This window comes from Sturnus vulgaris, chromosome 1, assembly GCF_052056855.1.
Source record: "Sturnus vulgaris isolate bStuVul1 chromosome 1, bStuVul1.hap1, whole genome shotgun sequence".
Taxonomy (NCBI): domain Eukaryota; kingdom Metazoa; phylum Chordata; class Aves; order Passeriformes; family Sturnidae; genus Sturnus; species Sturnus vulgaris.
In genome coordinates, this window is record NC_142243.1 from 822,329 (window position 1) to 847,934 (window position 25,606).

The 25,606-nt window shown below is 62.4% G+C and overlaps 2 protein-coding genes, 1 long non-coding RNA gene and 2 other non-coding genes across 9 annotated transcripts; 4 read left to right on the forward strand and 1 right to left on the reverse strand.

The window, feature by feature from the left end:
* Nucleotides 1-226: 226 nt before the first annotated feature.
* CCM2 (CCM2 scaffold protein) lies at nt 227-11,028 on the reverse strand. Of its 5 annotated transcripts, none has more exons than XM_088174735.1 (10): nt 10,794-11,028; nt 6,561-6,734; nt 6,226-6,309; nt 5,742-5,925; nt 5,140-5,276; nt 4,246-4,381; nt 3,619-3,676; nt 2,719-2,935; nt 1,888-2,026; nt 227-1,143 (listed from the first exon to the last, which is right to left on the reverse strand). In XM_088174735.1, the coding sequence occupies exons 1-10, from the start codon at nt 10,821-10,823 to the stop codon at nt 869-871; spliced, it is 1,434 nt and encodes a 477-aa protein (XP_088030861.1). In that variant the 5' UTR covers nt 10,824-11,028; the 3' UTR covers nt 227-868. The 5 variants fall into 5 exon arrangements, 4 of the variants coding, with proteins under 4 accessions (XP_088030861.1, XP_014745931.2, XP_088030734.1 ...); XM_014890445.2 differs by having other exon boundaries at nt 2,719-2,857; nt 10,794-11,026; XM_088174608.1 differs by lacking the exon at nt 10,794-11,028 and adding an exon at nt 8,147-10,698.
* A 226-nt stretch (nt 11,029-11,254) lies between these two features.
* On the forward strand, nt 11,255-12,780 carry LOC106861791 (uncharacterized). The gene is made up of 3 exons (XR_001404116.2): nt 11,255-11,336; nt 11,829-12,038; nt 12,463-12,780. It is a non-coding gene; the product is annotated as an uncharacterized LOC106861791 (long non-coding RNA).
* Nucleotides 11,600-11,728, forward strand: LOC148225029 (small nucleolar RNA SNORA9). Its single transcript, XR_015799042.1, has one exon. It is a non-coding gene; the product is annotated as a small nucleolar RNA SNORA9 (small nucleolar RNA).
* On the forward strand, nt 12,266-12,394 carry LOC148225030 (small nucleolar RNA SNORA9). Its single transcript, XR_015799047.1, has one exon. It is a non-coding gene; the product is annotated as a small nucleolar RNA SNORA9 (small nucleolar RNA).
* A 1,299-nt stretch (nt 12,781-14,079) lies between the features above and the next one.
* On the forward strand, nt 14,080-25,580 carry PTPN23 (protein tyrosine phosphatase non-receptor type 23). Its single transcript, XM_014890411.2, has 25 exons — nt 14,080-14,248; nt 14,838-14,912; nt 15,475-15,602; nt 15,924-16,000; nt 16,107-16,156; nt 16,615-16,746; nt 17,590-17,670; nt 18,048-18,179; nt 18,324-18,371; nt 18,580-18,636; nt 18,795-18,853; nt 19,120-19,199; nt 19,286-19,400; nt 19,579-19,644; nt 19,748-19,893; nt 20,365-20,673; nt 20,947-21,101; nt 21,182-21,333; nt 21,577-21,756; nt 21,896-23,900; nt 24,005-24,186; nt 24,334-24,438; nt 24,525-24,663; nt 24,749-24,862; nt 24,939-25,580. The coding sequence occupies exons 1-25, from the start codon at nt 14,165-14,167 to the stop codon at nt 25,476-25,478; spliced, it is 5,211 nt and encodes a 1,736-aa protein (XP_014745897.2). The 5' UTR covers nt 14,080-14,164; the 3' UTR covers nt 25,479-25,580.
* The last annotated feature ends 26 nt before the right edge of the window (nt 25,581-25,606 follow it).

Sequence of the window (25,606 nt, forward strand, 5' to 3'; positions counted from 1 at the left end):
CCCCGGAGCCCCCTGGGTGTGGCTGTGGGGTGTCTGGGGACCCCACTGGGGTTGCAGGTCAAGGGAAAGGCTCTGGCTCAGCTCTGGGGATCCCACCAAGCTCCTGTCCCCAGCAAGACCCCCAAGGTGAGTGAGGAGGGGGGACAGTGACTGTGGGGGAATCCCAGACTGAGGGAGCTGGAATGTCTTCAGGAATATTCCAATACCATGGATGAGGGTGGAAAAATTCACATTGTGGTAAAACTTCATTTGGGGGGGGTAGCTCTGGGGGACCCGCTGTGCAAACTGTAAACTGGGGGGGAGCAGATCCAGCCCCTTGGGATCCTTGGAATGGATCCCAACACTCAGGACATCCCTCGGGAGCAGACAGGGATGCTCAGGAGCAGATCTGTCCCTTTGGGAGACCTGTCCCCAAAATCCAAACCCAGATCTCTCCCCCAAGTCCCAGCTGGAGCCCCAGGATCTGCAGGGAGCCCCTGGAGCTGGTGATGAGGCTGGGGCAGTGCAGAATCCTGCTGGAGCCCCCAGATCCCCCAGCATCCCTCCAGGGGCTGCTCCATGTTCCAGGATCTCCACGAGGACACAGGTTGGTGTTCTTGGGCCCCTCCAGGGGCAGCTCCGTGCTCCATGTCCCCTCCGAGGGCAGCTCCAGGGTCCCCCTCTGTGTCCTGGGATCCCCCTGAGGACAGCTCCCTGCTCTGGGGTCCCTCCAGGGGCAGCTCCACGTCCCAGGATCCCCCTGGGACCAGCTCCACATTCCATGTCCCCACGGGGGCAGCCCCACATTCCCCCCCGGGGGTGTCTCAGCGTCCCCCCCCGAGGGCAGCCCCGAGTTCCAGGCGGGAGCAGCCGCGATTCCCGAGCTCCCTCAGGACGAATCCCGGTCCAGGCTGCAGCCCAGGGCCTCGATGTCGCTGCTGATGTGGGAGATCATCCTGTCCCACTCGTCCTCCTCCGAGGGCACGGACTGCTCGTCCGAGCTGCCCGCGGCGCCGGTGCCGTTGGAGGCGGAGGCGGGGCCCAGGGAGCGCCGGTAGCGCCCGAAGCTGTCGGTGATGATGCCGCGGCCGTCCTTCACCCCGATGGTCTCCAGGAAGTTCTCGAAGTGCTGGCTGTCCTTCTCGGGGATGAAGGGACGCAGGCCTGAGCCGGGACACAGCACGGTGAGCACTGGGGAATGGGGACTGTGGGCATTCCTCACCTGGATGTCACCCCCCCCCCCCAGCCCCCATCCATTCACACCTGAGGCTGCAGCCACCCTCACTGAGGGCAAAATCCGGCTCAAGTGGGATTTTCTGAGCTCCAAACAGTCTAATTCCTCACCCAGCATCTTGCTCGGCTTTGCTGAGCTTATCCCAATAATTTGTCCCATTAGGGACATCTGTCCTGTCCCCTCGGTGTCCCCATGTGAGACACACTACTCCTGTCCTGGGGGAATCTGAAGCTCCTGACTCCTTTTCCTTGGATCTCAGAGGCCAGGTGAGAGGCCCCAGGTGTGCTCACTGTCCTGGGAGGATTTTGAGTTCCTGACCTGTTTTCCTGGGATATTAGAGGCCAGGTTGTTTAAATATCCCTGGTCTGGAGGAAGTTTCCTGGCCTGGAGATTTCCAGGTCTAAATTGAAGTCCCTGGCTCTGTAGGAGGTTTCTAGGTTTGGGAGAGATTCTCAGGTCAGGAAGAAGTTCCCAAGTGCTTCACAGCCAGGTGGGAGCAGGGAACAGCTCTGAGGAGAGCCTGGAGCTGTGGGATGAGCTGGGCTGGATGGACCAGCTGCCCTCAGCAGTGAGGAGAGATGGATTTTGGGATGTTCCTCCTCTCCTGGTGGCACCCCCAGCCCTTCACCCCTCAGTGGCAGCCCCCATCTCTGGGCTCCTGGCTCCAGACTCACCCAGCAGCAGGAATTTCCTGCTGTCCCCGTAGAGCTGCTTGAGGTTGATGCAGAACTCGTGGATGGAGGCGCCGTTGCGGTACTCGTGCAGCAGCATGGCGAACTGCTGGATCTCCTGGGAGGACAGCTTGGTGCGCAGCTGTGGGGACAGCACGGCCCCCGTGGCACCACGGCCCTCGTGGCTGCCGGGAAAGGGGGGCTGGGAATGCCACCCCAAGGGCCAGGAACCCCCCGGGAAAAGGGGTGAGCTCTGGGGGTCACTGGGACTGTGACTTGTGGAGTCTCAGGGCGTGAGGGGAGTGGGAGGCTGGGAAAGGGAAAACAGAGGGGGATGCTCCTGTGGGAGAAGCAGAGATCCAGAGGAGGCCCCGGAGCTGCTCCAGGGCTGGAGCCCCTCTGCTCTGGAGCCAGGCTGGGAGAGCTGGGAATGTTCCCCTGGAGAGGAGAAGGATCCAGGGAGAGCTCAGAGCCCCTGGCAGGGCCTGAAGGGGCTCCAGGAGAGCTGGAGAGGGACTGGGGACAAGGCATGGAGGGACAGCACACAGGGAATGGCTTCCACTGGGAAAACAGTGATTTAGATGGGATACTGGGAAGAAATCCTTGGCTGTGAGGTGAGTGAAGGACTGGAATGGATTTCCCAGAGAAGCTGTGGCTGCCCCTGGATCCATGGAAGTGCCCCAGGCCAGGCTGGATCGGGCTTGGGCTAGTGGAAGGATCACCCTTACAGCCCCTTCCCACCCAAACCATTCCAGGAGCCCAGGAGCAGGCTCTGCGAGCCCAGCGTGGCTGGGAAGGCCCAGCTGCTCCCCCATGGCCGACCCCAAAGCCCACCGTCATCATGTAGTCCTGCAGCAGCTCGGTGGCCGTGGTGCTGAGCTCGCTCTCGCTGGCCGTGGTCACGTGTGGGGACGGGTGTGCCGAGAAGGACGAGGGGGACGTGTCCCCTGCCTCCAGCGTGTCTGCAAAGGAACTGACACCGGCCAGGGGTGAGTCCTCCCCAGGGGGACAGGGGGACGTGTCCCCTGCCTCCAGCGTGTCTGCAAAGGAACTGACACCGGCCAGGGGTGAGTCCTCCCCAGCCCCTGGGCCTGTTGGGATTTCTGGGTGGTTTGTGCAGGGCCAGGAGTTGGACTCTGATCCTTGGGGTGTCTCCCAGCCCAGGAATATCCATGATTCTGGAAGGATCAGCTCCTGAGGGCACCCCAAGACTCCTAGGGAACCAAACATCGCTTTGGTGACAGTGACATCGAAGCCCTGTGTGGAGACTTTTCCCTCTAGCTGCTTCCTTGTTGGGAACAGCACAGGGAAAATTCCACACCCTGTACTTTAGGCTTAAATGTGCAATTTTCAACAAGGCTCCTAATTCTTCCATGTTAAACATTGCTAGAGTATCCCTCTGTGTTGGCTATTCCAAGAGCATCCCTCCATGCTAACCAACAGTTTGTGTTAGGATTTCATCCCACAACCACTGTCCATGTTCCCAGGAGGGGAAAGTTTCCCAAAGAACAAGTTCTTGGGGAAAACTTTTCTCCCAGCTCCAGCTGGTGTGCTGACACAGGGGCTGCTCGCTGTGGACAGCACTCCCTGGAATGCTGAGGGCAGAACAATCCAGGCCTGGGCAGGATCTGTGCCAACCCCCCCGAGGCCAGGCCAGGCTCAGCTGAGCTCCCTGGTGTGCTGATGGCAGCAGATCCAGGTTAATCCCAGCTCCAGGGGCCATGGGGCACTCACAAAGTGCTGGCATCCGCCTCGAAGGGCTCCTTCATGTCCACTTTGGTGGAAGAGTCATCTGGAGGGGAAAAAATGGGAGATGGAATGTGAGAGGCACAGACTCGGTGTCTTCCCAAGCCAGGAGAGACACAAAGCGATTCCTGACTCGGCTGGAAGGGAGGAGGCCGGGAATGAGCACTGGGTAAGAGGAAACAGCCTCAGGTTGTGGCAGGGGAGGTTTAGGTTGGATCACGGAAAGGGGGTCAGGCACTGGAACAGGGACGGGGGGAGCCCCCATCCCTGTGCATGTGGCACCTGGGGACACAGGCAGTGGTGGCCTTAGCAGGGCTGGGGGCTGGGTGGGCTCGGGGGTGTCTGAGGCCTGGCCCTGGCTGTTTGTGAGGCCCTGGAGGGGTGCAGGGCACGGAGCAGCCTGGGGACAGGGACACAGGGACACACCGCTGTGCAGGGACAGGACAGGGACACAGGGACACACCGCTGTGCAGGGACAGGACAGGGACACAGGGACAGGGACACACCGCTGTGCAGGGACACAGGGACACACCGCTGTGCAGGGACAGGACAGGGACACGGGGACAGGGACACACCGCTGTGCAGGGACAGAGGGACACAGGGACAGGGACACACCGCTGTGCAGGGACAGGTGCCGCGTGGGGGTCGAGGCGCCGTCGAAGATGGCGCGGTCCAGGAAGTCGATGGTGGACTCGGTGTAAACGATCTGGAAGACCTGGCTGAGCAGGGAGCACAGCTCCTCAGCACCCACCTGGGAACGAGCAGGGAGCTGAGGGAGATCCATGGAGGGACATCCCCTCTCCCTTCCCCTTTGGCTCTGTGGGATGGGCGTTGGCCCCCAGGAGGACAGAGAGTGCCAGACCCCAAATCCATCCCCCTCCCACCATACCCCTTGCTCCTCCACCTGGCAGCAGGGGCTGGGATGCTCCAGCATCAACCCAGGAGCCCCCACATTCTGTGCTGAAGCTCCTTCTTGCAGCTCCCTGGGATTTTGGCTCCTCCCAGAGGGGTGCAGATGCCCCAGGGAATGTCAGAGTTGGGAATGAGGGGAGTGGAACTCCACCCTCAGTGGAGATCAGAGGCTGAGACTGGAATCCCTGGATCCAGACACGGGATAAAACAAATCCCCAGGTCAGCACAGGGGAAACACCCTTATCAGCAAAACCCCATTGTGGGATTGTCCTCATGGGTTCCCTGCTGCTGCAGAAGGCTCTGGGTGACAAGGACCACCAAGGGAAACACTTCCTGGAGTCCCTCTTATGTCCCAGGGCTGGGGCAGGGATCAGGATTCCTCCTCCATGTGCTCCAGCAATGCCCAACCACACCTGGCATCCTAAATCTGTGTCTCACGAGGTGTGAGAGCAGGGAAGGATCCAGACACACCACAGGATTTTCCACTGTGGAGTTTGTAGCTTCACCATCATCATGACCCGAGAGCCAGAAAGCTCCCAGCAATGCCAGTGCCTCTGAGGCATCCCCAGGGTTTTCACGGAGCAGTGGTAGCCATACCTTGTTCTCTGTGGCCAGCACCACGAGGCAGCAGGACTCCAGGGGCCCCCCTGCGCTCTCTGACAGCGAGCCCGACGTCAGCGCCTTGGAGCCCTCGGCACACAGGCTCTGGCTCGGAGAGATCCCGGGATCCTGAGCTGAGGGGACAGCAGAGGTGAGCAGGGCAGGGAGGGGATGGGAAGGAGTCCTGCAGGGGAGGAACAGCCCTGAAGCAGGAGAATGGGATGAAAAGGCTCAGATTTGGAGCTGGTTTTGAGAGTTGTCTGGCTGTTTTCACAGCTTGGAATTCCATCACCAGCTTTCCAGCCCCTGAGGTATTTATTCCTGTATTCCACAGCCTATCCACGGGGTTTGTAATCAGATAAAACCCCAGCTCAGCTCTCCCCAGCTCCCTGTTCCCAAACTATGCAGGTGTGACATGCACAGAGCTGCACAGGTGTCACGGAACCCTCATGGAATGCTTTGGGCTGGAGAGACCCTAAAGACCACCCATCCCCACGCCCTGCCACGAGCAGGGACACCTTCCACTGTCCCAGGTGGCTCCGTGCCCAATCCCCCCTGGCCCCTAGGGGGACAATCCCAACCCCATGGCCACAGCTCACCTGTCTTGAGCACAACCAGGTGAGAGGAGTCATCCCGGATGTAGGAGACGGAGGCGATGTCGTGGATGGGCACCCTGAGGATCAGGTCCTCCCCGTCCCTCCACACCAGTTTGATGTTGTAGGCAGACAGGCTGATGACAGCGTCGTGCTCGGGGGTCAGCTGTCCCGGGAGCTGGTGGGCTCTCTGCAACAGCGGGATTCACACGGATTTACTCACGGAATGCTTGGGTTGGAAGGAGATTAAGGATGATCCACGCCATGGGCAGGGACACCTTCCTCTATCCTGGGCTGCTCCCCAGCCAACCTGGCCTGGGGCACTTCCAGGGATGGGGCCACAGCTGCTCTGGGAAATCCATTCCAGCCCCTCAGTGCCCTCCCAGGGGTGTTTCCCCATGGGGAACAGCAGGATGGAGGACAGCCCTGAGCAGGCTCCCTGAGGCTGGATTTTGGCCTGCTGGGAGCCCCAGAGCAGCTGGGTGCTCACCTTGGCGTTGTCGATCAAGTGCAGGATCTCCGTGCGGCTGGAGGGGTTCAGGTACCCCGGGATGGACGTGAGCTGCCCTAAATACTGGGAGAGAAGAGCCAGAGCATCACCACAGCACGGACACAACCCTGGACACGGCACAATGAGCCACGGAAAGCTGGAGATGGGTGAGAGGTGGGAATGTTCACCCGGAACAAAGGAGCTCGGCAGAAACCTTAGAGCTAAGTGCCTAAGGGGCTTTAGGAGAGCTGGACAGGAACTTGGGAAAAGGGGGAACGGGTTCCCACTGCCAGCTGGGATGTTAGGAATGAATTCCCAACGATCCCCTGTGGTACCTTGACTTCCTTCTCGATGTAGTCGTGGAGCAGCAGGTCGGGCTCCACGCGGTCGGGGAGCGCCACCAGCACCGTGTGCAGCGGGCGCCGCTCCGTCACCTTCTCCTGAGCCTTCTTATCCCGGCCCTTCTCCCCCTTCAGGAACACTCGCTTGAACGGCGACACGATCCCAGGCTGGGGAGAGCAACGGCAGCACGGGGTGAGCGGGGGCTTTGGGGGGTCTGGCAGCCCCCCATCCTGCTGGTTTTGGAGTTATAAATCCACGGCTTTCCAGAGAAAACCCTGTTCCTGGGACACAGCACAAGTGCTGAATGTTCCCACTACCAAAAGGTGGTGGTTTCACCCCAAAGTCACCGTGCTCAACCTTCCAGGTAAGAGAAGTACAACTCTTATATACAACAACATATTGCAGGTGAACAGTGGATCCAGAGGGATTCTCCATGGTTTTGCACCTCCCTGAGGATCTGCTGGGCCAACTCAACAAGGAATGCCAAAGAAACGGGCAGCAATGTTCCAAAGAGACCCCAAACAATGAGAAAATGACGCAGAAAGTGGATTTTCCTGGGAAAAATGGGAAATTCCAAACCACTGGAGATAAGACATAAGCTCCCAGCTGTCAGTGGCATGGGAATGTCACATGGATCTCACCAAGCTCCACACCAGATAAATGACTGGGAACATCCCCAGACTGCTCCAGTTCCAGGTTTACCAGGGGAAGTGGCTGTCTGGAGCACACAGACCCATGGCTGCATCCAGGAACTCCTTGGACACGTGTCCAGTGTCCCATTCCCTGGCCTCTGCTTCCCACCCCTCAGGACAACCACATCCTGGTTTCCTGATCCTCATGGGAAGGGGAAGGAATGAAAGATCTCAACGGTCAGAGAGCATACTTCCAGTGGTGAATTAATTAAATATAAACCAAGGAAAAGCTCCTGGGACAACGGGAATTACCAGCTCACAAGGAAACACAGGGACATTGGGGATAGCCCAATCTGGAAAAACATCCCTGGAACAGGGAGACAAAATAAAGGAATCTTCCAGGATAGAGAGGAGAGGAAACAGCTCCCCAGCCCTGCCTCAGAAGCAGCAGTGTGGATTTTTGGGAAGCATCCCTACACAGAAGGACCCCATGATCCTTGACCACCATATTCCATAACCCTGCCAAGGGGCTGGAGAGAGGGAAATCCTGGACACAACAGGTCTGTTCACATGAACAGAGATTTGGGGACTCTCCAGCTTTGGGATGTCCCATCCCAAACCTTGCCTGCCCATGCCTAAGGATGCAGTTCCATAGGAATCTGTCAGGAATCCAGAGCACAGCAATGCAGGAAGGTGCCGCGGGGATCCAGGTTGTACCCTGACACTTCCCCCTCCACCAGGCCGGGTCCAGATCCACCCCAATCCAGAGGAACCCCCTTTCCCTCCAGGATGTGGCTGCATCCATGGGGCTGGGATGATTCTGAGCTCCCCTGGCTGTCCTGGGGGGCAGGAACTGGGCACCCCAAACCCCAGCACCCCCAATTCCGGCTGTGACGCAGCCTGAAACAGCTTCTGCTTTTGGGGCACCCCAAACCCGCAGCACCCACCTCGTCCTCCATGGAATTCCCAGCAGGAGAGCAGGCCCCAGCAGTGCTGGGGGGGCTGCAGGGGCTGTGGGGGAGCAGGGAATGCTCTCCTTGTTTTGGGGGTGCCGGGATGGAGGCGCTCGGGGCCAGGAAGTGGTCACAGTTTCCTGTCCCACGTGACACAGCGAGCTGGGGAGGGAACCACGGCAGGGCACCGGCCCTGCTCCTGCACCCCCAAATCCCTGCAAACACCCCAAACCCTTCCTCCTCTGCCATTGCCACAGCCAGGAGGGAAATATCCCCGTGCCAAGGGAGGTTGAGCCCTGGTTTCTCTTGCAAGCTCAGAGTTGTTTTGTTCCAGCACCCAGCTGGCTCCCAGGTGCTGCTCCCTGAGGCTTTTCCAACCCCAATGATCCCATTGAGTCCATGGGCTGTACAGCTGCTTCTTCCTGCCCAGAGCAGCTGGGGCTGCCCCTGGATCCTTGGAAGTGTCCAAGGCCAGGCTGGAAAGGGTTTGGAGCAACCTGGGATAGGGGAATTTCCTCCACCACCCCAGTTCCTGATCTCCCAGCACACACCAGCACATCCACACTCCCTCTGCATCCCACAGCATGGATACTCCAAAATCCACTTGATCCCAAAGAGCAGAGGGGCTCCAGCCCTGGAGCAGCTCCACGGCCTTCTCTGGATCCCTCCAGCAGCTCCAGGTCCTCGTGCTGTTGGATCCAGGGCAGCTCTGCAGGTGAGGTCTCACCTGAGTGGGGAGAATTCCCCAATTCCTGCTGCCCACGCTGGGGAGCAGTCCAGGGCACCGGGCTGGATATTTGGGATAGCAAAGGAATCTCAAGAATTTTTCCCAAAGATGCAACTCCAGGCCCAGCAAGTCCATGTGTTAGGACGGAAGTGCTGAAGCAGCTGCTGGAAGAGGCAAATGTCACCAACCTCAGTTATCCAGGGCATCCCTGAGCTGGAAAAGCTGGGAATTTCACACTGTCAGCTGATTACAAAGAGAATTCCCTCAGGGAAACCCTGCTAGCTTTGGATCCCTGGCACTCATGGCATGGACTGTGGAGTCAGAGCAGCAGGGAAATCATTCCCAGAAAATTCACCTCCACTTCTTCCTGGGAATAAGCATGCCGGGAGCATCCATCCTCACCTGAGCTCACCTGTCCAGGTGTGACCCCAACTGCTCCCAGCTCTGGAATTCCAAATGAATCCATCCTACCTCACAGAACTTGTGGGAAATGCTATTTTATCCCAGGACAGCTCCCCGTTCCCACTGGGTCAACCACAAGTGAGACCCAGGGAATGTGAGCTCCTTGAAGGAATTCTAGGGCTCCAGTTTAAACCAGATCAGATTTTATCCAAAGCTGAGATTTTCCTCCTTATCCCAACCAAACCTGTCCCAAACTCCCTTTGGATCTGCGCTGAGGGAACTCAATTCCTTCATTTCAGCTCAGAATGCTGCTGGAATGATCCACGGAGTGGGAAAAGCAGGAAGAAGAGTTTTCCCTGCAGCTGGAACATCTGAGGAAGACAAAGGTGAGTCTTCCCATCTCCATAGCCAAATTATCCAGGTTCAATGGTGATCCACAGGCAGCAGCTCCAAGGGTTAATTAACCACCAAAACGATGGAAAATGTGCTCCAAGGAAGCTCCACAAGGCCATGGATCAGCTCAGGAGAGGCCACAGCCAAGCCAGTGCCAGGTGCCCAGCTCAGCCCTGCCCCACAGGGATGGGGGAGCTCCTGATCCATTGGGATCAGAGGGAAGACAAGTGGGACTATCCAGGGCTAGGGGGGTCCAGCCCAACATGTCCTTGGGGAAGGGAGGAGGGAATGATCTACTCTTCCCACTGCCAAGAAATAAAATGGGATACCCCAGGGCCCAGGTGAGACACACCTGAGCTCCACCTAAAATCCCCTGGAGTCTTGGGAGCTGATTCCTTCCCAAAAGCAGGATCATCCTGTCTCTGGGTGGAAAATTCCTCCTGCAGCATCTCCTGGAGCTCCCTGCTGGCATTATGTCTGGGAATCCTGGAGAGCAATTCCCAAAAACTCCCACTCAATTTTACTCATTCTGGAAATGTTTTGCAGAGCTTCAGCAGGAACCTGCCGCTACCTCCCAAGAGCACTGTGAGGCCAGGGACTCCTAAAAATCTCCAATTTCTCCCAAAAACTATGGGATCGAATCCATCCTCCTGCTCCAGGTCTGAGCCTCTCCCAGAGGACACAGAAATGGGTTGAAAGGAGAGAAATCAGGGCAATATTGTCATGGCTGGAACTCCTGAGCCCCGGAGACATAATAAAGGCATAAATTAATAGATGTATGAATTAAATTAATTTGCAGCAGTAAGAATCGAAATAAGTTAGAAAACTCACAAAATAAGCACTCCGTAATTAATAACCCCATCAATTAATAACCTTTTCCAAGCCCTCATTCACAGCGGGAGGTTTTGGGGTGGAGGCTCTGGGAAAGGGATGCGGGCAGGATGTCCCAGGAAATGCGAGCCGGGAAAATCCCGGGAAGGGGCTCTGGAACAGCCCCGGGAGGGGATCGGGCACCGCCGGGAGGGCTCCGGGCCGGGGCAGGGGGCGGTCCCCGGCCGGGATGAGCAACCCTCGGGGGGCACAGCGCGACCCCCGGCTGCCCCTCTGCCCCACTCTCACCTTCTTGCCCTTCTTGCCCTCCTCCTCCATGGCTCCGGCGGCGGCCCGGGCCCCCCCCGGGGCATCCCGGCCCGGGTGAGCGGCGGGGCCTCAGCGCGCGGCAGCGGCGGCGGTGGCCATGGCCCGCCCGGTTCCCGCTCCAGCCCCGCCTCCCGATCCCAATCCCGTTCCCGATCCCGCTCCCGGTCCCGGCGCCGCCTCAGCGCCCGAGGCTCGGCCCCGCCGCCATCTTGGGCGGCGCCTTCCCGTGACGTCATCGTCCCGCCGCCGTGGGGAGATGAGCGCAGTGCGCCTGCGCCAAACTCTGGGCCCAACACACCACGCCCACCCGTGAACCCTGCCGACCACGCCCATCACTGTGACCCCCCCATAGGCCCGCCTTCATTGTGATATCATCTCTGTGACCACACCCATCCCCCGGCAGCGCTCCTCTCCTTGGCCCCGCCCACTCGCGCTCCGCACGCGCTGATTCCTCCTCTCGCGCAGCTCTGTGACGTCATCAGGAGGTGCCCTCTCTCTCAGCCATGGCCGCCGCAGCAGCAGGTGAGGGGGGAATGGCGGCCCATGTGTATTCGGCACCATCCGCCGCCATCCGTAGCCGGGGCCGCCACCGCGAGCCGCGGGACCTCCGATGGCTCCTTGGGCGTCACCGGTGGCTCCCGGCGCCGCGCGGCGTGTGGCGCTTCCCGCCCATCGGCCTCGGCGCGGTCATGAGGGGCCGTGAAGCTCAGGGCGGTCAGTGAGGGGCTGCCGGGGGTGTCCTGGGGTATCTCGGGGATCGAGGCTCCCTCGGGAGCGCTTTCCCGCCGCAGTCTCCAGCATGGAGGGGCCTGGCGTGGCCCCTGCCATTCCTGTAGCGCTGCCAGAGCACTCCGGGGCCGTTTGAGGCCGCTCCCGGCGCTTCCCGGGGGCGGTTATAGAATCCCCGGACATGCCCGAGCTGGGGGGGACATGGGGGGACTACGGGAGCCCGAAACTTCCGGGCCGGGCCCAGCGCAGTGGGGCCAGGGACATTCCTGCTCTTTCCCATTCCAGGCTCCTCCGAGCATCCAGAGGGATTCAGGAAGCCACCAGAAAGAAGGAAAGTGGTTTCAAGGGACCTGCCACCGTAATTAGCCAAATTTTGGTTAATTAAGGCTACCAGGGCCTCGGCTCCTCACCTCCCAGGGCTGAAATGGGAATGCCGTGACCTGAGACACAGAGCTGCATCATGGCAGGATTTATCTGTGGACACCACCTGCCCAGGTGAGGGTCATCCCCAGCTCTGCCGGTGCTCCTTGGCTGCCCAGTGGGAGTCTGCAGGGCTGGAATGCAGCGGGAATATCGGGGACTTTGGGTCCTGGTGTCACCATGGACCGTGTTCCTGAGCTGTCCCCATGTCACCCCTGGATCCAGCAGGGCATTACTGGAGTGACACCAATGTCCTGGAGAGCCCAGGATCCGCCATGTCCGGGTGCCCGTGGCTTTTCCCACCGCAGGCTCCAGCATGGGGGGGCCTGGCGTGGCTCCCACCATTCCTGCAGCGCTGCCAGAGCATCCCGGGGCCGTTTGAGGCCTCTCCCGGTGCTTCCCGGGGGTGGTTATAGAAACCCTGGACATCCCTGGGGCCCATGTGGGATTTGGGGGAAATGGGGCGGGGCCAGTGACGTTCCTGTCCTTCCCATTCCAGGCGCTCTCTGTGGTGGTCCAGAGGGATTCAGGAAACCACCAGGAAGGAGAAAGTGGGTGTGATGCTCTTGTCACTGTAATTAACCCAGTTTTGGTTAATTAATGCTGCCAACACAAGGTGTGTGCTGGGTGTCACCTGCCAAGGCCTCAGCCCATCCCACCCTTCCCGGGCCAGAGCCCTTGTCCCAAAGGGATTTATCCAGTGGCCATGGATGGAAGGAGAAGATGGAGCAGCATGGCAGATTCCCTGTGGAAGAGTGAGGAGGATTCAGCCACACCGAAGTCAGGGAATTAAACTTGAACCCATTGTTTTTCCGTGTTTTGATTCCGAAGCTTTTTTTTCTTTCTGGTAAAAAGGGATAAAAATAGGGATTCGGTGGGAGGGGAAGGAGATGCTCCAGGGGAGCAGGGGCCTGCCTCATGTCCCCAGGGTCACCTAGACCTGCTGTCCCCATGTCCCGGGCTCTGATGGCCCCTGTGGCCCCGTTTCCCTGAACCACGGTGTCCTTGGGTCCTGGTGTCCCCTTGTCCCTTCCCGGTGCCCCCAGTCCCTGAGGGAGTGACTGGGAGGTGGGGCACAGTTCCCAGCTGGAAGAAGGTGGCTCTGGTGTGCTCCTCTGGGATCTTGGAAGCTGCTGAGGAGCTGCTCCTGTACCAGAACCCATCAAATAGCTTCATTAATAGCTCAAATTAATGGAGCAGATAATTACGTTAACGGGTTAAATACATGAATGGAATAGTGTAGGATAAAACTTAATGCCTTCAGAGGCTGGACAGCGTTAAAGGAACAGAGTAGGGATTTATTAAAAGGCTTTCACAGGATACACCTTGGGCAGTGCAAGAGCCTGGCCAGGGCTACATCCAAAATAGATGATGGATCATGAGTTTTCACACTTTTATAAGTTTTAGTCCATTTCCAATTTGGGGTTAATTGTCCAATTCCAGCTCCAGGTTCTGCAGTCCCATCCTCCCAGACTGCTCTCTTCAATTTTCTGCTGTTTGCACTTTTTGGGGCTGAAGCTGCAGTGGTGTCCTTGGTTCTGGGGCTGGAAAAGGATCGTTTTGTCTGACTGAGCTGGGAGGAGAACTCGTTAACACTTTATATAAAGTTCAGAGTTACACATTAATGCAGCCCAGAGTCTGAAAAATACGAAAGCTAAATCTTAAGGCATCGCTGTTACTCTGACTGATCCACGTTGTTGGAACGGGCCTGAGGGGACAACGAGGCATCCCTGGCACCACTGAGGCTCCTGAAGCCCTGAAACACTACGCGATACTGGGGGTCCGCGGGAGGTGGGGAAAAGGCTAATTAACGGCAATTAATTACCGGCACCCCGGTAGGCGAGGCCTTTAAATGGCTGGGGAGGGCCTGGGCGTGGTCGGTTTCCATAGCAACCGCCCCGCCTCGAGGGCGGGGCTTCTGCAGGACAACAGCGGTCTCCTCCAATCAGCGGGCGAGGCGTCCCCGTGGCAACAGCGCTTGTCCCGCCCCGAGTGGGCGTGGCCACACGTTCATCTTATGGGGTGAGGCGTCGTCAAGGGAACGGGCGCGAGGGGCGGGGCGTCGCCATGGCAACGGAGCCGGAAGTACCGAGCGGACTCGCTGTCCCGTGAGCCCTCGCGCGCGGTTCCGGCGGGCCGGGCCGTGCCGGGATCGGGCCGGGATTCGGCCGGGATCGGGGCCGGGATCGGGCCGGGTCGGGATGGAGGCCGTGCCCCGCATGCCCATGATCTGGCTCGACCTCAAGGAGGCCGGGGAGTTCGCCTTCAATGCCGCCGTCAAGAAGGTGGGGCCGGGGAAGGGCCGGCGGGGCCTGGGAGGGGCGTGAGGGTTGGGAAGGAAGACGGGAAGGTCTGGGCGGCTCTGGGGTGGCGGTCGGGATCCTTGCGGGGTCTCCGGAGCTGTGGGGAGTTAGAGCTGGAGGGTTTGGATCAGGACGGGGAGGGTGGTGAGAGACCGGGACCCCCTTCCCGCACCCCGGGGGCTGACGCCGTGTCCCTGCCGCCCCCGCGGGGTTTGGTTAATTAGTCACTTCATTAACGGCTGTAAACAAGCTCCTCCCCTGCCGGCGCTGCCCGTGCTCGGCGCTCATGGATGGGGAGGATTCGGGGGCGCCCGGGCGGTTGTGCCGCTCCTCCCGCGATGTTTTGGGGGCACGGGCAATGTCCCCGACAGGCCGCACCTTGGGGCCGGGGGACGCTTTTCCTCTGCCCGTAACTCCTGTTCCGTCCTCAGCCATTCCCCGATCCCATTCCCCGAGCTGCCCGTGGAGCTCCTCCTTGTTTGACCCCCCAGCCCGGCCCGCTGCCCCCTCCCCAGCGGCCTCTCCGGGGCCGGGCCGGGCTCCGGGCCCCTCACCTTCTCCCCTTCCCTAGTTTGTCCTGAAGAACTATGGGGAGAACCCGGAGAGCTACAACGAGGAGCTGCGGAAGCTGGAGCTGCTCCGGCAGGTGAGGGGGGACCCTGGGAGCCGCCCTGGGGGGCTCCGGGCTGGCTCTGCCGACCCCTCCGGGCCGGGGGCGGTGCCTTGGCTGCTCCTCTCCCTCTCCTGTGTCCCATGGAGCAGCCTTGGGATGATCCCGGCGATCCAGGAGCCGCCAGCTGGGTGGGGGGAGCAGGGACAACTCTTGGTGCTGGCCCCAGAGTCCCCAAAGCCTGGGGGGGCCCAGACACCCCCAGACCAGCACTGGGGTTTCTCCTGAAGCAGCAGGGCAGGAAACCTTCCCAGGTGCTCCTGCTGTTCCCTCCTCTCCCGGTGTGGCCCAGGACACCCAAATCCCCGTGGTTCTCCCAGCCCTGGCAGCATTTTCCCACCCCGGATCCATGGGGTGGCTCCCTCAGTTTGGTTTTTGGGAGATCACAGCCGCTCCTGAGGCTTTCCAGGAGCCAGGCTCATCCCAGGGGGCTGGATGTGCTGGCTGCGGCCTCCCCTGCACGCCAGCTCCTCTTCCTGCCTGGAACGTGTCCCCAGAGCTTGTCCCTCCTCTTCCTCCCCCTCCTGTCCGTTCCCAGAGCGCCGTCAGCGTCCCCAGGGACTTCGAGGGCTGCAGCACCTTGCGCAAGTACCTGGGACAGCTGCACTTCCTGCAGAGCCGCATCCCCATGGGACACGGGCAGGACGCGGCCGTGCCCGTCACCTGGTCAGGGATGGGACTGGGGTGGGGGTCCTGGGGTGGGGAGTAGGGTGGGAGACTGGGAGCGGGAGTGGGATGAGGATCCGGGAATGGAGGGCTGATCCAGGCAGGGTATGGCCGTGGCCATTCCCTGGGGAGGGGATGCTCCAGGAACCCCTTAGGGAATGTGGTCCTGCCTCGGGTGGCACAGGGCGATCCCAGGGGACCTTTGAGGAATGGGGCCCTGCACAGGGGAGTCCTGGGGACCCTTGGGGAAGGGGCTGCCAATGACTTTTCCTCCTGGGAGAATCCCTGGTTGCTGCCTGTCCTGTGCCCCCTTCCCCCCAGGACTGAGATCTTCTCGGGCAAGGCGGTGACACACGAGGACATCAAGTACGAGCAGGCCTGTGTCCTCTACAACCTGGGTGAGCTCCTGGCTTCCCGCAGGTTTGGGGCTCCCTGGTGCCAGCCCCCATTCCCAGGGGCTGTTGGGGTGTCCCCGCCCCGCTGAGCCCCCGCCTGTCCCCACAGGAGCTCTGCATTCCATGCTGGGAGCCATGGACAAGCGAGTGTCCGAGGAGGTGAGCACCCCGCAGCCCTCAGTGCCAGCTCTGCTCTGTCCCACCAGGGCACAGGTGGCACCTGGGCAGTGACAGGGCAGGGACTGGCCCTGTGGAAGCTGGGGACAGGGTTGGGGTGTCCAGGTACAGCACACTGAGGGGCTGCAGCTGTGTGGAGACGGGAGCAGAGCTAGGGAAGGGCTGGAGGAGCTGAGGGAGGGGACAGCCAGGGAGGGACAGGGCTCTGCTCCCAAGGGACAGGGACAGGAGGAGAGGGAATGGCCTCAGGCTGGGCCACAGGAAGTTCAGGTTGGATATTGGGAAAATTCCTTCCCCAAAAAGGCTGCCCAGGGCAGGAGTGAAGTCCCCATTGCTGGGGGATTTTAAAGCCCTGTGGATGCGGCATTTGGGGACATGGGCAGTGGTGGCCTTGGTGATCTGGGAAGTTTTTTTCAAGCACAGCAATTCCATCCCCTCAGGGCATGAAGGTTTCCTGCACCCACTTCCAGTGTGCAGCTGGTGCCTTCACCTACCTGCGGGATCACTTCCCCCATTCCTACAGCGTGGACATGAGCCACCAGATCCTCAGCCTCAACATCAACCTCATGCTGGTAGGGACTGGGGGCACTGGGGGCATTGGGGGCACTGGGACACCTCCAGGGTGTCCCTGGGGTTGGTGCTCCCTGTGGGTCCCGTGTCCCCTGGGGGGTTCTTTGTGGGCTCAGGGCCCCCAGGGTGGGGGGAAGGAGGTTTAGGGAGGCACTGGGGGATCAGGGAAGGCTCAGTTTGGTTTTTTTTTTTGCTAGGGTTGGGATTAAATGTGTGAGGCAGTATTTTTTGTTTGGATTTAGATGTTTATTGGTTTTTATTTATATTACAGTTTCACAAACCATGAGTTTTATAGTACTTTAACAAACTAAAAATTGAGTTTTATTTTTTTACGAGTTTTTTTTAAGGATAAACTTTAACACTTAAATTATTTTTGCTTTTAACTTAATAACTAATCATTTGTGTGATTAGTTATTAGTTATTAGGACTTTTTTATTTAGGTATATAATAGCACTTAGACTCATGAAGAAGAAGGACTGGTTTTTGTTCTAAAGCTTTTATCTTGTTATATATATTATTATATTTTAAAACTTCAGGTTTTTTACCATGTGATATTACACACTTTTATTCAAACTACACACTCATAATCTCAGTTTTATTATTCAGTTTTGGAAGCCTTTTCTACAGCTTCAGGTCAAATTTTTACATTTTCTTTGGGATCAGTGCCTGTCAGCACAGAAAATCTTGAGATTTTTAGTGACCAGGGTTCTCCAGGCACCCTCAGGGCTGGCATTCCCTGTGCCACATCCACCCCTTGGGACAGGGCCTGGAGCCAGTGGGTGCTGCCAGGGCTCTGGGCTGTCCCGAGGGCAGGGGACACTGAACACTGCTCTTTGTCCCTGCAGGGCCAGGCACAGGAGTGTCTCCTGGAGAAATCCATGCTGGACAACAGGAAGAGTTTCCTCGTGGCCCGGATCAGTGCCCAGGTGAGCTCCAGGAGCTGCCCTGGGATCAGGAGCTGGAGAGGGGCTTTGGGCAAGTCAGGACACAGGGAATGGCTTCCCAGTGCCACAGGGCAGGTGGGGGGAGAGTACTGGGAAGGAATTCCTGGCTGTGAGGTGGGTGAGGGCCTGGAATGGATTCCCCAGAGCAGCTGTGGCTGCCCCTGGATCCCTGGAAGTGTCCAAGGCCAGGTTGGACAGGGCTTGGAGCAGCCTGGACTGGTGACAGTCCCTGTCTCTGGTCCCAAACACATCCCTGAGTTCCTCTGCCCCAACCATTTCTCCAGGAGATCTGAGCCCTTGGGCTGGTGATTGCCCCTGGGGTCTGGAATTCTGGGATTCTCCCCTGTCCCTCTCCACAGGTGGTGGATTACTACAAGGAGGCCTGCCGGGCACTGGAGAACTCAGAGACAGCCTCGCTGCTGGGCAAGATCCAGAAGGACTGGAAGAAGCTGGTTCAAATGAAAATCTATTATTTTGCTGCTGTGGCCCATGTGAGTGGGGGGGAGCTGGGGCTGGGGGCTCTCCCTGTGCTCCCATCCCACCTTGGGGTGCTCCTGCCAGCTCTGCAGGGATTTTCCTTCCCCTCTCAAAGCTCTCCCTGGAGTTACAGAGCTCTGATCCCAGTTTTCTTCCAGCTGCACATGGGGAAACAGGCCGAGGAGCAGCAGAAGTTTGGGGAAAGGGTGAGTGGGGCCGTGTCATCCCATTGCATCTGCTCCAGCCTCTGGATCGTGGTCCTGGCAAGGGGGTTGGGTATCCACAGCCATGTCCTGTGTCCTTCCAGGGCCTGGGGGTTCTGGGGAAGCCGTGGGAGGCTCTGCCTGCTGTCCCTGTGCAGCCAGGGCCAGGCCAGTGCCTCCCATGCCGACCCCAATTCCCGCTCTCCCACAGGTCATCTACTTCCAGAGCGCTCTGGACAAGCTCAACGAAGCCATCAAGCTGGCAAAGGTGAGTTCCTGCCGTGGGGCTGGGGCTGCCCCCTGCCCACCTGGCCCTGGGCTGCCAGGCTGCAGCAGGAGGAGGATTGGGGTCGGTTCCAGAGGCTCAGCTGCCTCCAGGCTCCTCTGGGAGCTCTCAGACAGCAATTCCCACTCTCAACCCCACAGGGCCAGCCTGAAACCGTGCAGGAAGCTCTGAGGTTCACCATGGATGTCATCGGTGGGAAGTGAGTCTGTGGGGTGCCCCAGGGTGTCTCCATGCTTTTCCAGGGGTCGGAAATGTTGGTGGATGGGGAGCGTGGGGAGCATTCCCTGTGTCCTGACGGGCAGAGCCCAGCACTGCCCCAGGGCCTGTGCATGGAATGGATGGCTGCTGTGGGAATTGCTGGAGCAATCCCAGGAAACCCAGGGGGGCTGAGCCCATGGGGAGTGAGCTTAGGGAGCTGGGAACGCCCCCTGTTCCTCCTCTCCCAGCATCACTTCCCACCCCCAGGTACAACTCGGCCAAAAAGGACAATGACTTCATCTACCACGAGGCCGTGCCCGCGCTGGACACTCTGCAGTCTGTCAAAGGTCGGGGGGGCTTGGGGCCCCTGGGGACGGGGATCTGCTGGGACTGATCTGCTGGGAGCTGTCCCAGCCCTGGCTGTGTCCCTCAGGTGCCCCCCTGGTGAAGGCTCTGCCCGTCAACCCCACGGACCCCGCGGTCACCGGCCCGGACATCTTTGCCAAGCTGGTGCCCATGGCTGCCCACGAGGCCTCGTCCCTGTACAGGTGTGTCCGGGCTCTGGCCAGAGCGGGATGGGATGGGATGGGATGGGATGGGATGGGATGGGATGGGATGGGATGGGATGGGATGGGATGGGATGGGATGGGATGGGATGGGATGGGATGGGGAGCCTGGTGGGTGTTTCCCTGCGCCCATGGAATGTTCTGTTCTGTCCTGTGCCAGCGAGGAAAAGGCCAAACTGCTGCGGGATGTGATGGCCAAGATCGAAGCCAAGAACGAAGTGTTGGAGTACGTGAGGGGCCCAGCCCTTCTTCCCCGTGGGGTCCTGGTGCTCCTGAGCCTCTGCCAGGGGCACACTGCCACCCCTCAGGGGCCCCTCTGTGTCCCACAGCCAGTTCATGGACTCCATGCAGCTGGACCCCGAGACCGTGGACAACCTGGACATGTACAACCACATCCCTCCCGTGCTGATGGAGAAATGTGCTGCGCTCAGCGTGCGCCCCGACACCGTCCGCAACCTCGTCCAGTCCATGCAGGGTGAGGGCCCCGGGGGCTGGAACTGGGCCTGGGGGCTGGCCCTGATCCCTGCCTGGGCCTGGGGGCTGGCCCTGATCCCTGCCTGGGGCTGGGGGCTGGCCCTGATCCCTGCCTGGGCCTGGGGGCTGGCCCTGATCCCTGCCTGGGGCTGGGGGCTGGTGGCTGGCCCTGCTCCCCACTTGGGACTGTCACTGCTCCCTGCCCAAGACCAAGGCCAGCATCAGCCCCTGCCCAAGGTGCTGGGAATGTTCTCACCGATGGCTGATTCTGTCCTGGCATAAATCCCTGAATGCCAAAGCGTTTTCCCTGTTGGACGGGAGGGGGGCTGACCCAAGGGCACGGGTGCCCAGGAGCCCAGCATCCCAACGCCTGGGCTGCCATGTCCCTGCCTCTGGCTGCCCACAGCCAGGCTCATTCCTGGAGCAGGCAGGAGGTGGCCGCACCCCCACCAGCCCCTCCGTGTCCCCCCAGTGCTCTCCGGGGTCTTCACCGACGTGGAGGCGTCGCTGAAGGAGATCCGGGACCTGCTGGAGGAGGACGAGGCGCAGGAGCGGAAGCTGCAGGAGCTGCTGGGGAGGGTCCCGCCGGCACCAGGGTCCCCCCCGGGGCTGGCCGAGGTGAGCAAGGAGTGCTCCAAGTACCTGGAGCTGCACGAGAAGGCGAGTTTCACCAACACCGAGCTGCACCGCGCCATGAACCTGCACCTGGGCAACCTGCGCCTGCTCGGCGGCCCCCTGGAGCAGGTCCGGGCTGCACTGCCCACTCCCACCCTCTCCGAAGGTGAGTCCTGGCCTGGGGGGCTGCATGTACCCACCGGGCTAGGGGAGGCAGGGCTGTCCCCCTTGTGTTCCCCTGCGAGTCCCCGTGTGTCACCTGGCGCTGGCACCGTCCGTGTCAGGGGGGTGGGAGTTGTCCCCAGGGAATGTGCAGTGTCCCCTGTCTGGGGACAAAGGGGACAGAGACTGTCCCAGGCAAGGCCTGGCTCTGCAGGTCCCACCCCGCGGGTTCCCTGCGGTTCCTCGGGACCCGCCCCTGACCCCGCCCCACCCCCAGATGACAAACAGGTGCTGCAGAACCTGAAGCGCATCCTGGCCAAGGTGCAGGAGATGCGGGACCAGCGCATGTCCCTGGAGCAGCAGCTGCGGGAGATGATCCAGAAGGACGACATCACCACCTCGCTGGTCACCACCGACCGCTCCGAGATGAAGGTGGGGCTGGGGACAGCCCCGTGTCCCAACCAGGGACCGCCCTGTCCCAGAGCCCCGCCCACCCCCCCGTGTCCCTGCAGAAGCTCTTCGAGGAGCAGCTGAAGAAGTACGACCAGCTCAAGGTGTACCTGGAGCAGAACTTGGCTGCCCAGGAGAACGTGCTCAAGGCTCTGACCGACGCCAACGTCAAATACGCGGCCGTGCGCAAGGCCCTGGCCGAGGTGGAGCACAAGTGAGTGAGGGGCACGGTGCCCTGGGGGGGTCTCGGTGCCCAGGAACAGCCCTCACCCCCCTGGGACAGGTGTGGGGCCACCACTGGCTTCTCCTGTCCTACCCCGTGCTGGGGCTGTGGTGATTTGTCCTGTCCTTGTGCCCATCCCAGTGGAACTGGAGTGTCCCACAGGTGCCTGGAGCTGGGTGCCCACCTTTACCCTGGCACTGCATCCTGCTGAGCCCCTCTGTGCCCCTGTTCCAGGTGGAACACGACCGTGCAGACCCTGGTGGCCTCCTACGAGGCCTATGAGGACCTGATGAAGAAGTCCCAGGAGGGGAAGGATTTCTACACGGACCTGGAGGGGAAGGCAGCCAAGCTGCTGGAGCGGGCACGGGCAGCGTGCCAGGCCAGCGAGGCCCACCGGCAGCAGCTGCTGGAGAGGTGGGTGGGCACAGACCCAGTGAGACCCCGGGTGAGGAGCGCCTTTGGGAGCTGTGGGTGGGCTCTGGGGGCACGGGGAGGGCTCCTGGTGCCAGGGGGGCAGCAGCCGGCCCCACACTGAGCCCCTTGCCCCCCCCAGGGAGCTGAAGAAGCAGCCGCCCCCCCGGCCCACGGCTCCCAAGCCCCCCCTGCAGAAGAAGACACTGGACGAGGCCGGGGGTCCCGAGGTGGCCGAGCTGGGCTCGCTGGTGCTGTCGGAGTTGCCGGAGGAGCTGCGGAGCCTCCCCCCCGAGCTGCTGCCCGGGCCCCTGGGCCAGCTGCCCCCACCAGCGCTGGCCGCCCTGGCCGGGGGGCCGCAGCCCTACATGCTGCCAGGGGGGGTGGCCAGCGCTCCGCTGCCCCCCATGGCCCCCACGCCGCCCTTCCCGGGGCACTACCGCCTGCCCGGGCCTCCCGCCGTGCCCGGCCCCTTTGCTCCCGCCGGGGGCGTCCCGGGGCAGCTCCTGCAGCCCTCGGCCCCGGCCGGGCCCGCGCCCAGCTCCGCCGCCCCGCAGCTCTTCCCGGCCGCGCCCCTGATCCGCGCCCCGGCACAGCCGGGCTTCGGCGGGGGCCCCCACGTGCTGCCCCCGCGCTCGTCCCCCCAGCACGGGCCCCTGCCCGCTCCCCCCTACGGCCTGGGCCAGCCCGGGGCAGCTCCCGGCCCGCTCCGGCCGCCCGTGCCGGGGGCAGCGCCCGTGGGTGCCCAGCCGGGGTTGGGTGGCCACGAGCCCCCGGGCACGCGCCCGGCCACCACCACGGTGGACAGCGTCCAGGCCCCCATCTCCAGCTGCTCCGTGCCCCCCCGGGGACCCCCGGGCCCCTTCCTGCCCCCCCAGCGCCCGGGGGGGCCCCCGGCGCCGTTCCCCTACAGTGCGGGGGGGGTTCAGCCCTTCGGGGCACCGGCTCAGGCCCCCTTTCCCCCGGCACAGCCCCTGCCCGCCTTCGCCCAGGGCCCCCAGCAGTTTCCCCCCGGTCCCTTCCTGCCCCCGGGTCGGGCCCAGGCCCCTCTGCCCTTCCAGCAGCCCCCCCGAGTCCCCCTGGCTGCCCCGGCCCCCCAGTTCCCGCAGCAGCCCTTCCCCGGTGCGGGGGCTCAGCTGCCCCCGCAGGCTCCGGGACAGGCCCCGCTGCCCCCCCAGCTCTACCAGCTCCCCGGGCAGGACCAGCTGCCCCCCACGGGCCTGGCCCCACACCCGGGGGCCGTGCCCTTCCCCAGGACCTCTGTCCCGAGCGGCCCCCCGACCCTGGGGGGGCTGCAGCCGGTGCCCCCCGGCTCCCCCGCGCTGCCCTTCTGCCCCAGCCCGGCCCCCCCCAGCGCTCAGCTGCCCCCCGGGACCATGGCCCTGTGTCCCCCCGCACCCGCCCCGCCCAGCCAGGCCCCTTCTCCCGGGCCCCTGCAGGGTGCCGTGGTGGTCCCGGGCCCGCTGGTGCCGTCCCCGGCCCCGTCCCCGTCCCCAGCGCTGCCCATGCAGCCCCCGGCTCCGCGGGCTCCTCCCGCGCTGCCCCCGCCGGGCTCCGGGGACGCTCCGTTCCCGCGGCAGAGCCCCTGCCCCGCAGACCTGCTGTCCTCCAGCCCCGAGAGCCAGCCCGGCGGCTCGGCCGCGCCCGGGGGGCTGCTGCAGCCCACCAAGGCGGGGCCGCAGGAGGGGCAGCGGCCCCGGGCCGTGCAGCTCATCGAGGCCGACCCGTACGCGGAGCCCGAGCGCGTCCGGCGGCTGCTGGCGGAGCTGGAGCGGTTCCGTGCCCTGGCCGAGCGGCTGGAGCGGCCCGCGCCCGGCGGAGGCTCCGAGCTGGACGCGCTCTGGAAGGAGCTGCAGGAGGCCCAGGAGCGCGACGCCCGGCAGCGCTCCATCGCCATCGCCCGCTGCTACTCCATGAAGAACCGGCACCAGGACATCATGCCCTACGACCGCAACCGCGTCGTGCTGCGCTCGGGCAAGGACGACTACATCAACGCTAGCCGCGTGGAGGACCTGTCCCCGTACTGCCCCGCCCTCATCGCCACCCAGGCCCCGCTGCTCGGCACCGCCGCCGACTTCTGGCTCATGATCTACGAGCAGAAGGTGTCCGTGGTCGTCATGCTCGTGTCCGAGCAGGAGCTGGACAAGGTGCGTCCTGCCCTGGGTGCGGGGTCCCGGGGCCGGGACTCCCTGCCCGGTGCCCGTGGGCGAGGGGCACCCCGAGGGTGTGCTGACAGCCCGTCCCATGGCAGAAGGTGCTGCGGTACTTCCCGTCGGAGCGGGGCCAGCCCGTGGCTCAGGGCCCGCTGACCGTGGTGCTCACCAGCCTGCGGGTCACCCCCACGCACGTGGAGCGGATGCTGACGCTGCAGTACCGAGACCAGAGCCTCAAACGCACCGTGGCTCACCTGCAGTTCACCTCCTGGCCTGAGCTGTACGTGGGGGGACAAGGGGGGGGTCCTGGGAGCCCTGATCTGCAGGGACGGTTCTGGGACCACGGCTCTGGAGTCGGGCAGCCCTGACCCATCTGGGGGACCCCGAGTGCAGACCCCCCAACGAGTGTGTGTCCCCCCACCCGCAGGGGCCTGCCCGACAGCAAGGGGAGCCTCCTGCGCTTCATCCAGGAGGTGCACGGCCATTACCTGCACCAGCGCCCGCTGCACACCCCCGTCGTGGTGCACTGCAGGTGAGCAGGGCCGGGGGGCTCCCGGGGCAGGGGAGAGGCGCTCCCCCCATCTTTGGGGCCTGTCACGCTCGGGGGTCTCTCTGCAGCTCCGGCGTGGGCCGCACCGGCGCCTTCTGCCTGCTGTACGCGGCCGTGCAGGAGGTGGAGGCTGGCAATGGCATCCCGGACCTGGCACAGCTGGTGAGGCGCATGCGGCAGCAGCGCAAGCACATGCTGCAGGAGAAGGTACTGCAGGGGGGCTGCAGCCCCCCCGGGGTGCAGGGGGCACGGGCTGCACCCCCCGGGCCTCACCGTGTCCCCTCCCCTGCAGCTGCACCTCAAGTTCTGCTTCGAGGCCGTCCTGCTGCACGCCGAGCAGGTGCTGCTGCGCCACGGCGTGGGCGGCCCCGCCCTGGCCAAGCCCCCCAACAGCACCTCCCCCAAGGTGGGTGTAGGGGGGTGTCGGGGGGGTTTTGGGGAGCTCTGCCACTCCCAGGGCTCACGGGGCCGCTCTCCCCCAGCTCTACTTCCAGCAGGACCCGCAGGACCTGGTGCTGGGGGGGGATGTTCCCATCAGCTCCATCCAAGCCACCATCGCCAAGCTCAGCATCAAACCGGGGGGGCCCAGCACCGAGCCCGGGGAGGGCTGGGGGCTGGATCCCACCCCTGCTCCAGACCCCGTGGAGCCCGAGGTGCCACTGGTGATTCCTGACGGCGTCGTGGACGGTGTCGGTGCCCCCGACCCCGAGCCCCCCGCCCCGAGGCCGCCCCTCCCCGAGCCGCCGGGTGACACTGAGAGCAGCAACCACGTGGGGGGAGAGAGCCCCGAGGGGCCGCCAGAGCCCCCCGCTGCCCCCCCAGCCTCCTCCTCCTCCTCACTGGAGCTCCTGGCCTCGCTGACGCCCGAGGCCTTCAGCCTGGACGCGTCCCTCAAGGGCAAGCAGCGCATGAACAAGCAGAACTTCCTGCAGGCACAGCCGGGCGAGGGGCTCCGGGGGCCCCGGCCCAGCGACGACCCCCTCAGCATGCTCGACCCCCTCTGGACCCTCAACAAGGCGTGAGGGGGGCGGGGGCCCCCCGGCCCCCAGCCCCACTTTATTTGACTCCAGGTAGAACTGACTTTTTCAGCTCTTTGCTACTAAAATAAAGCGAGTTTATCTGCAGGGCCGAGCCTGGTGCTGCGGGAGGG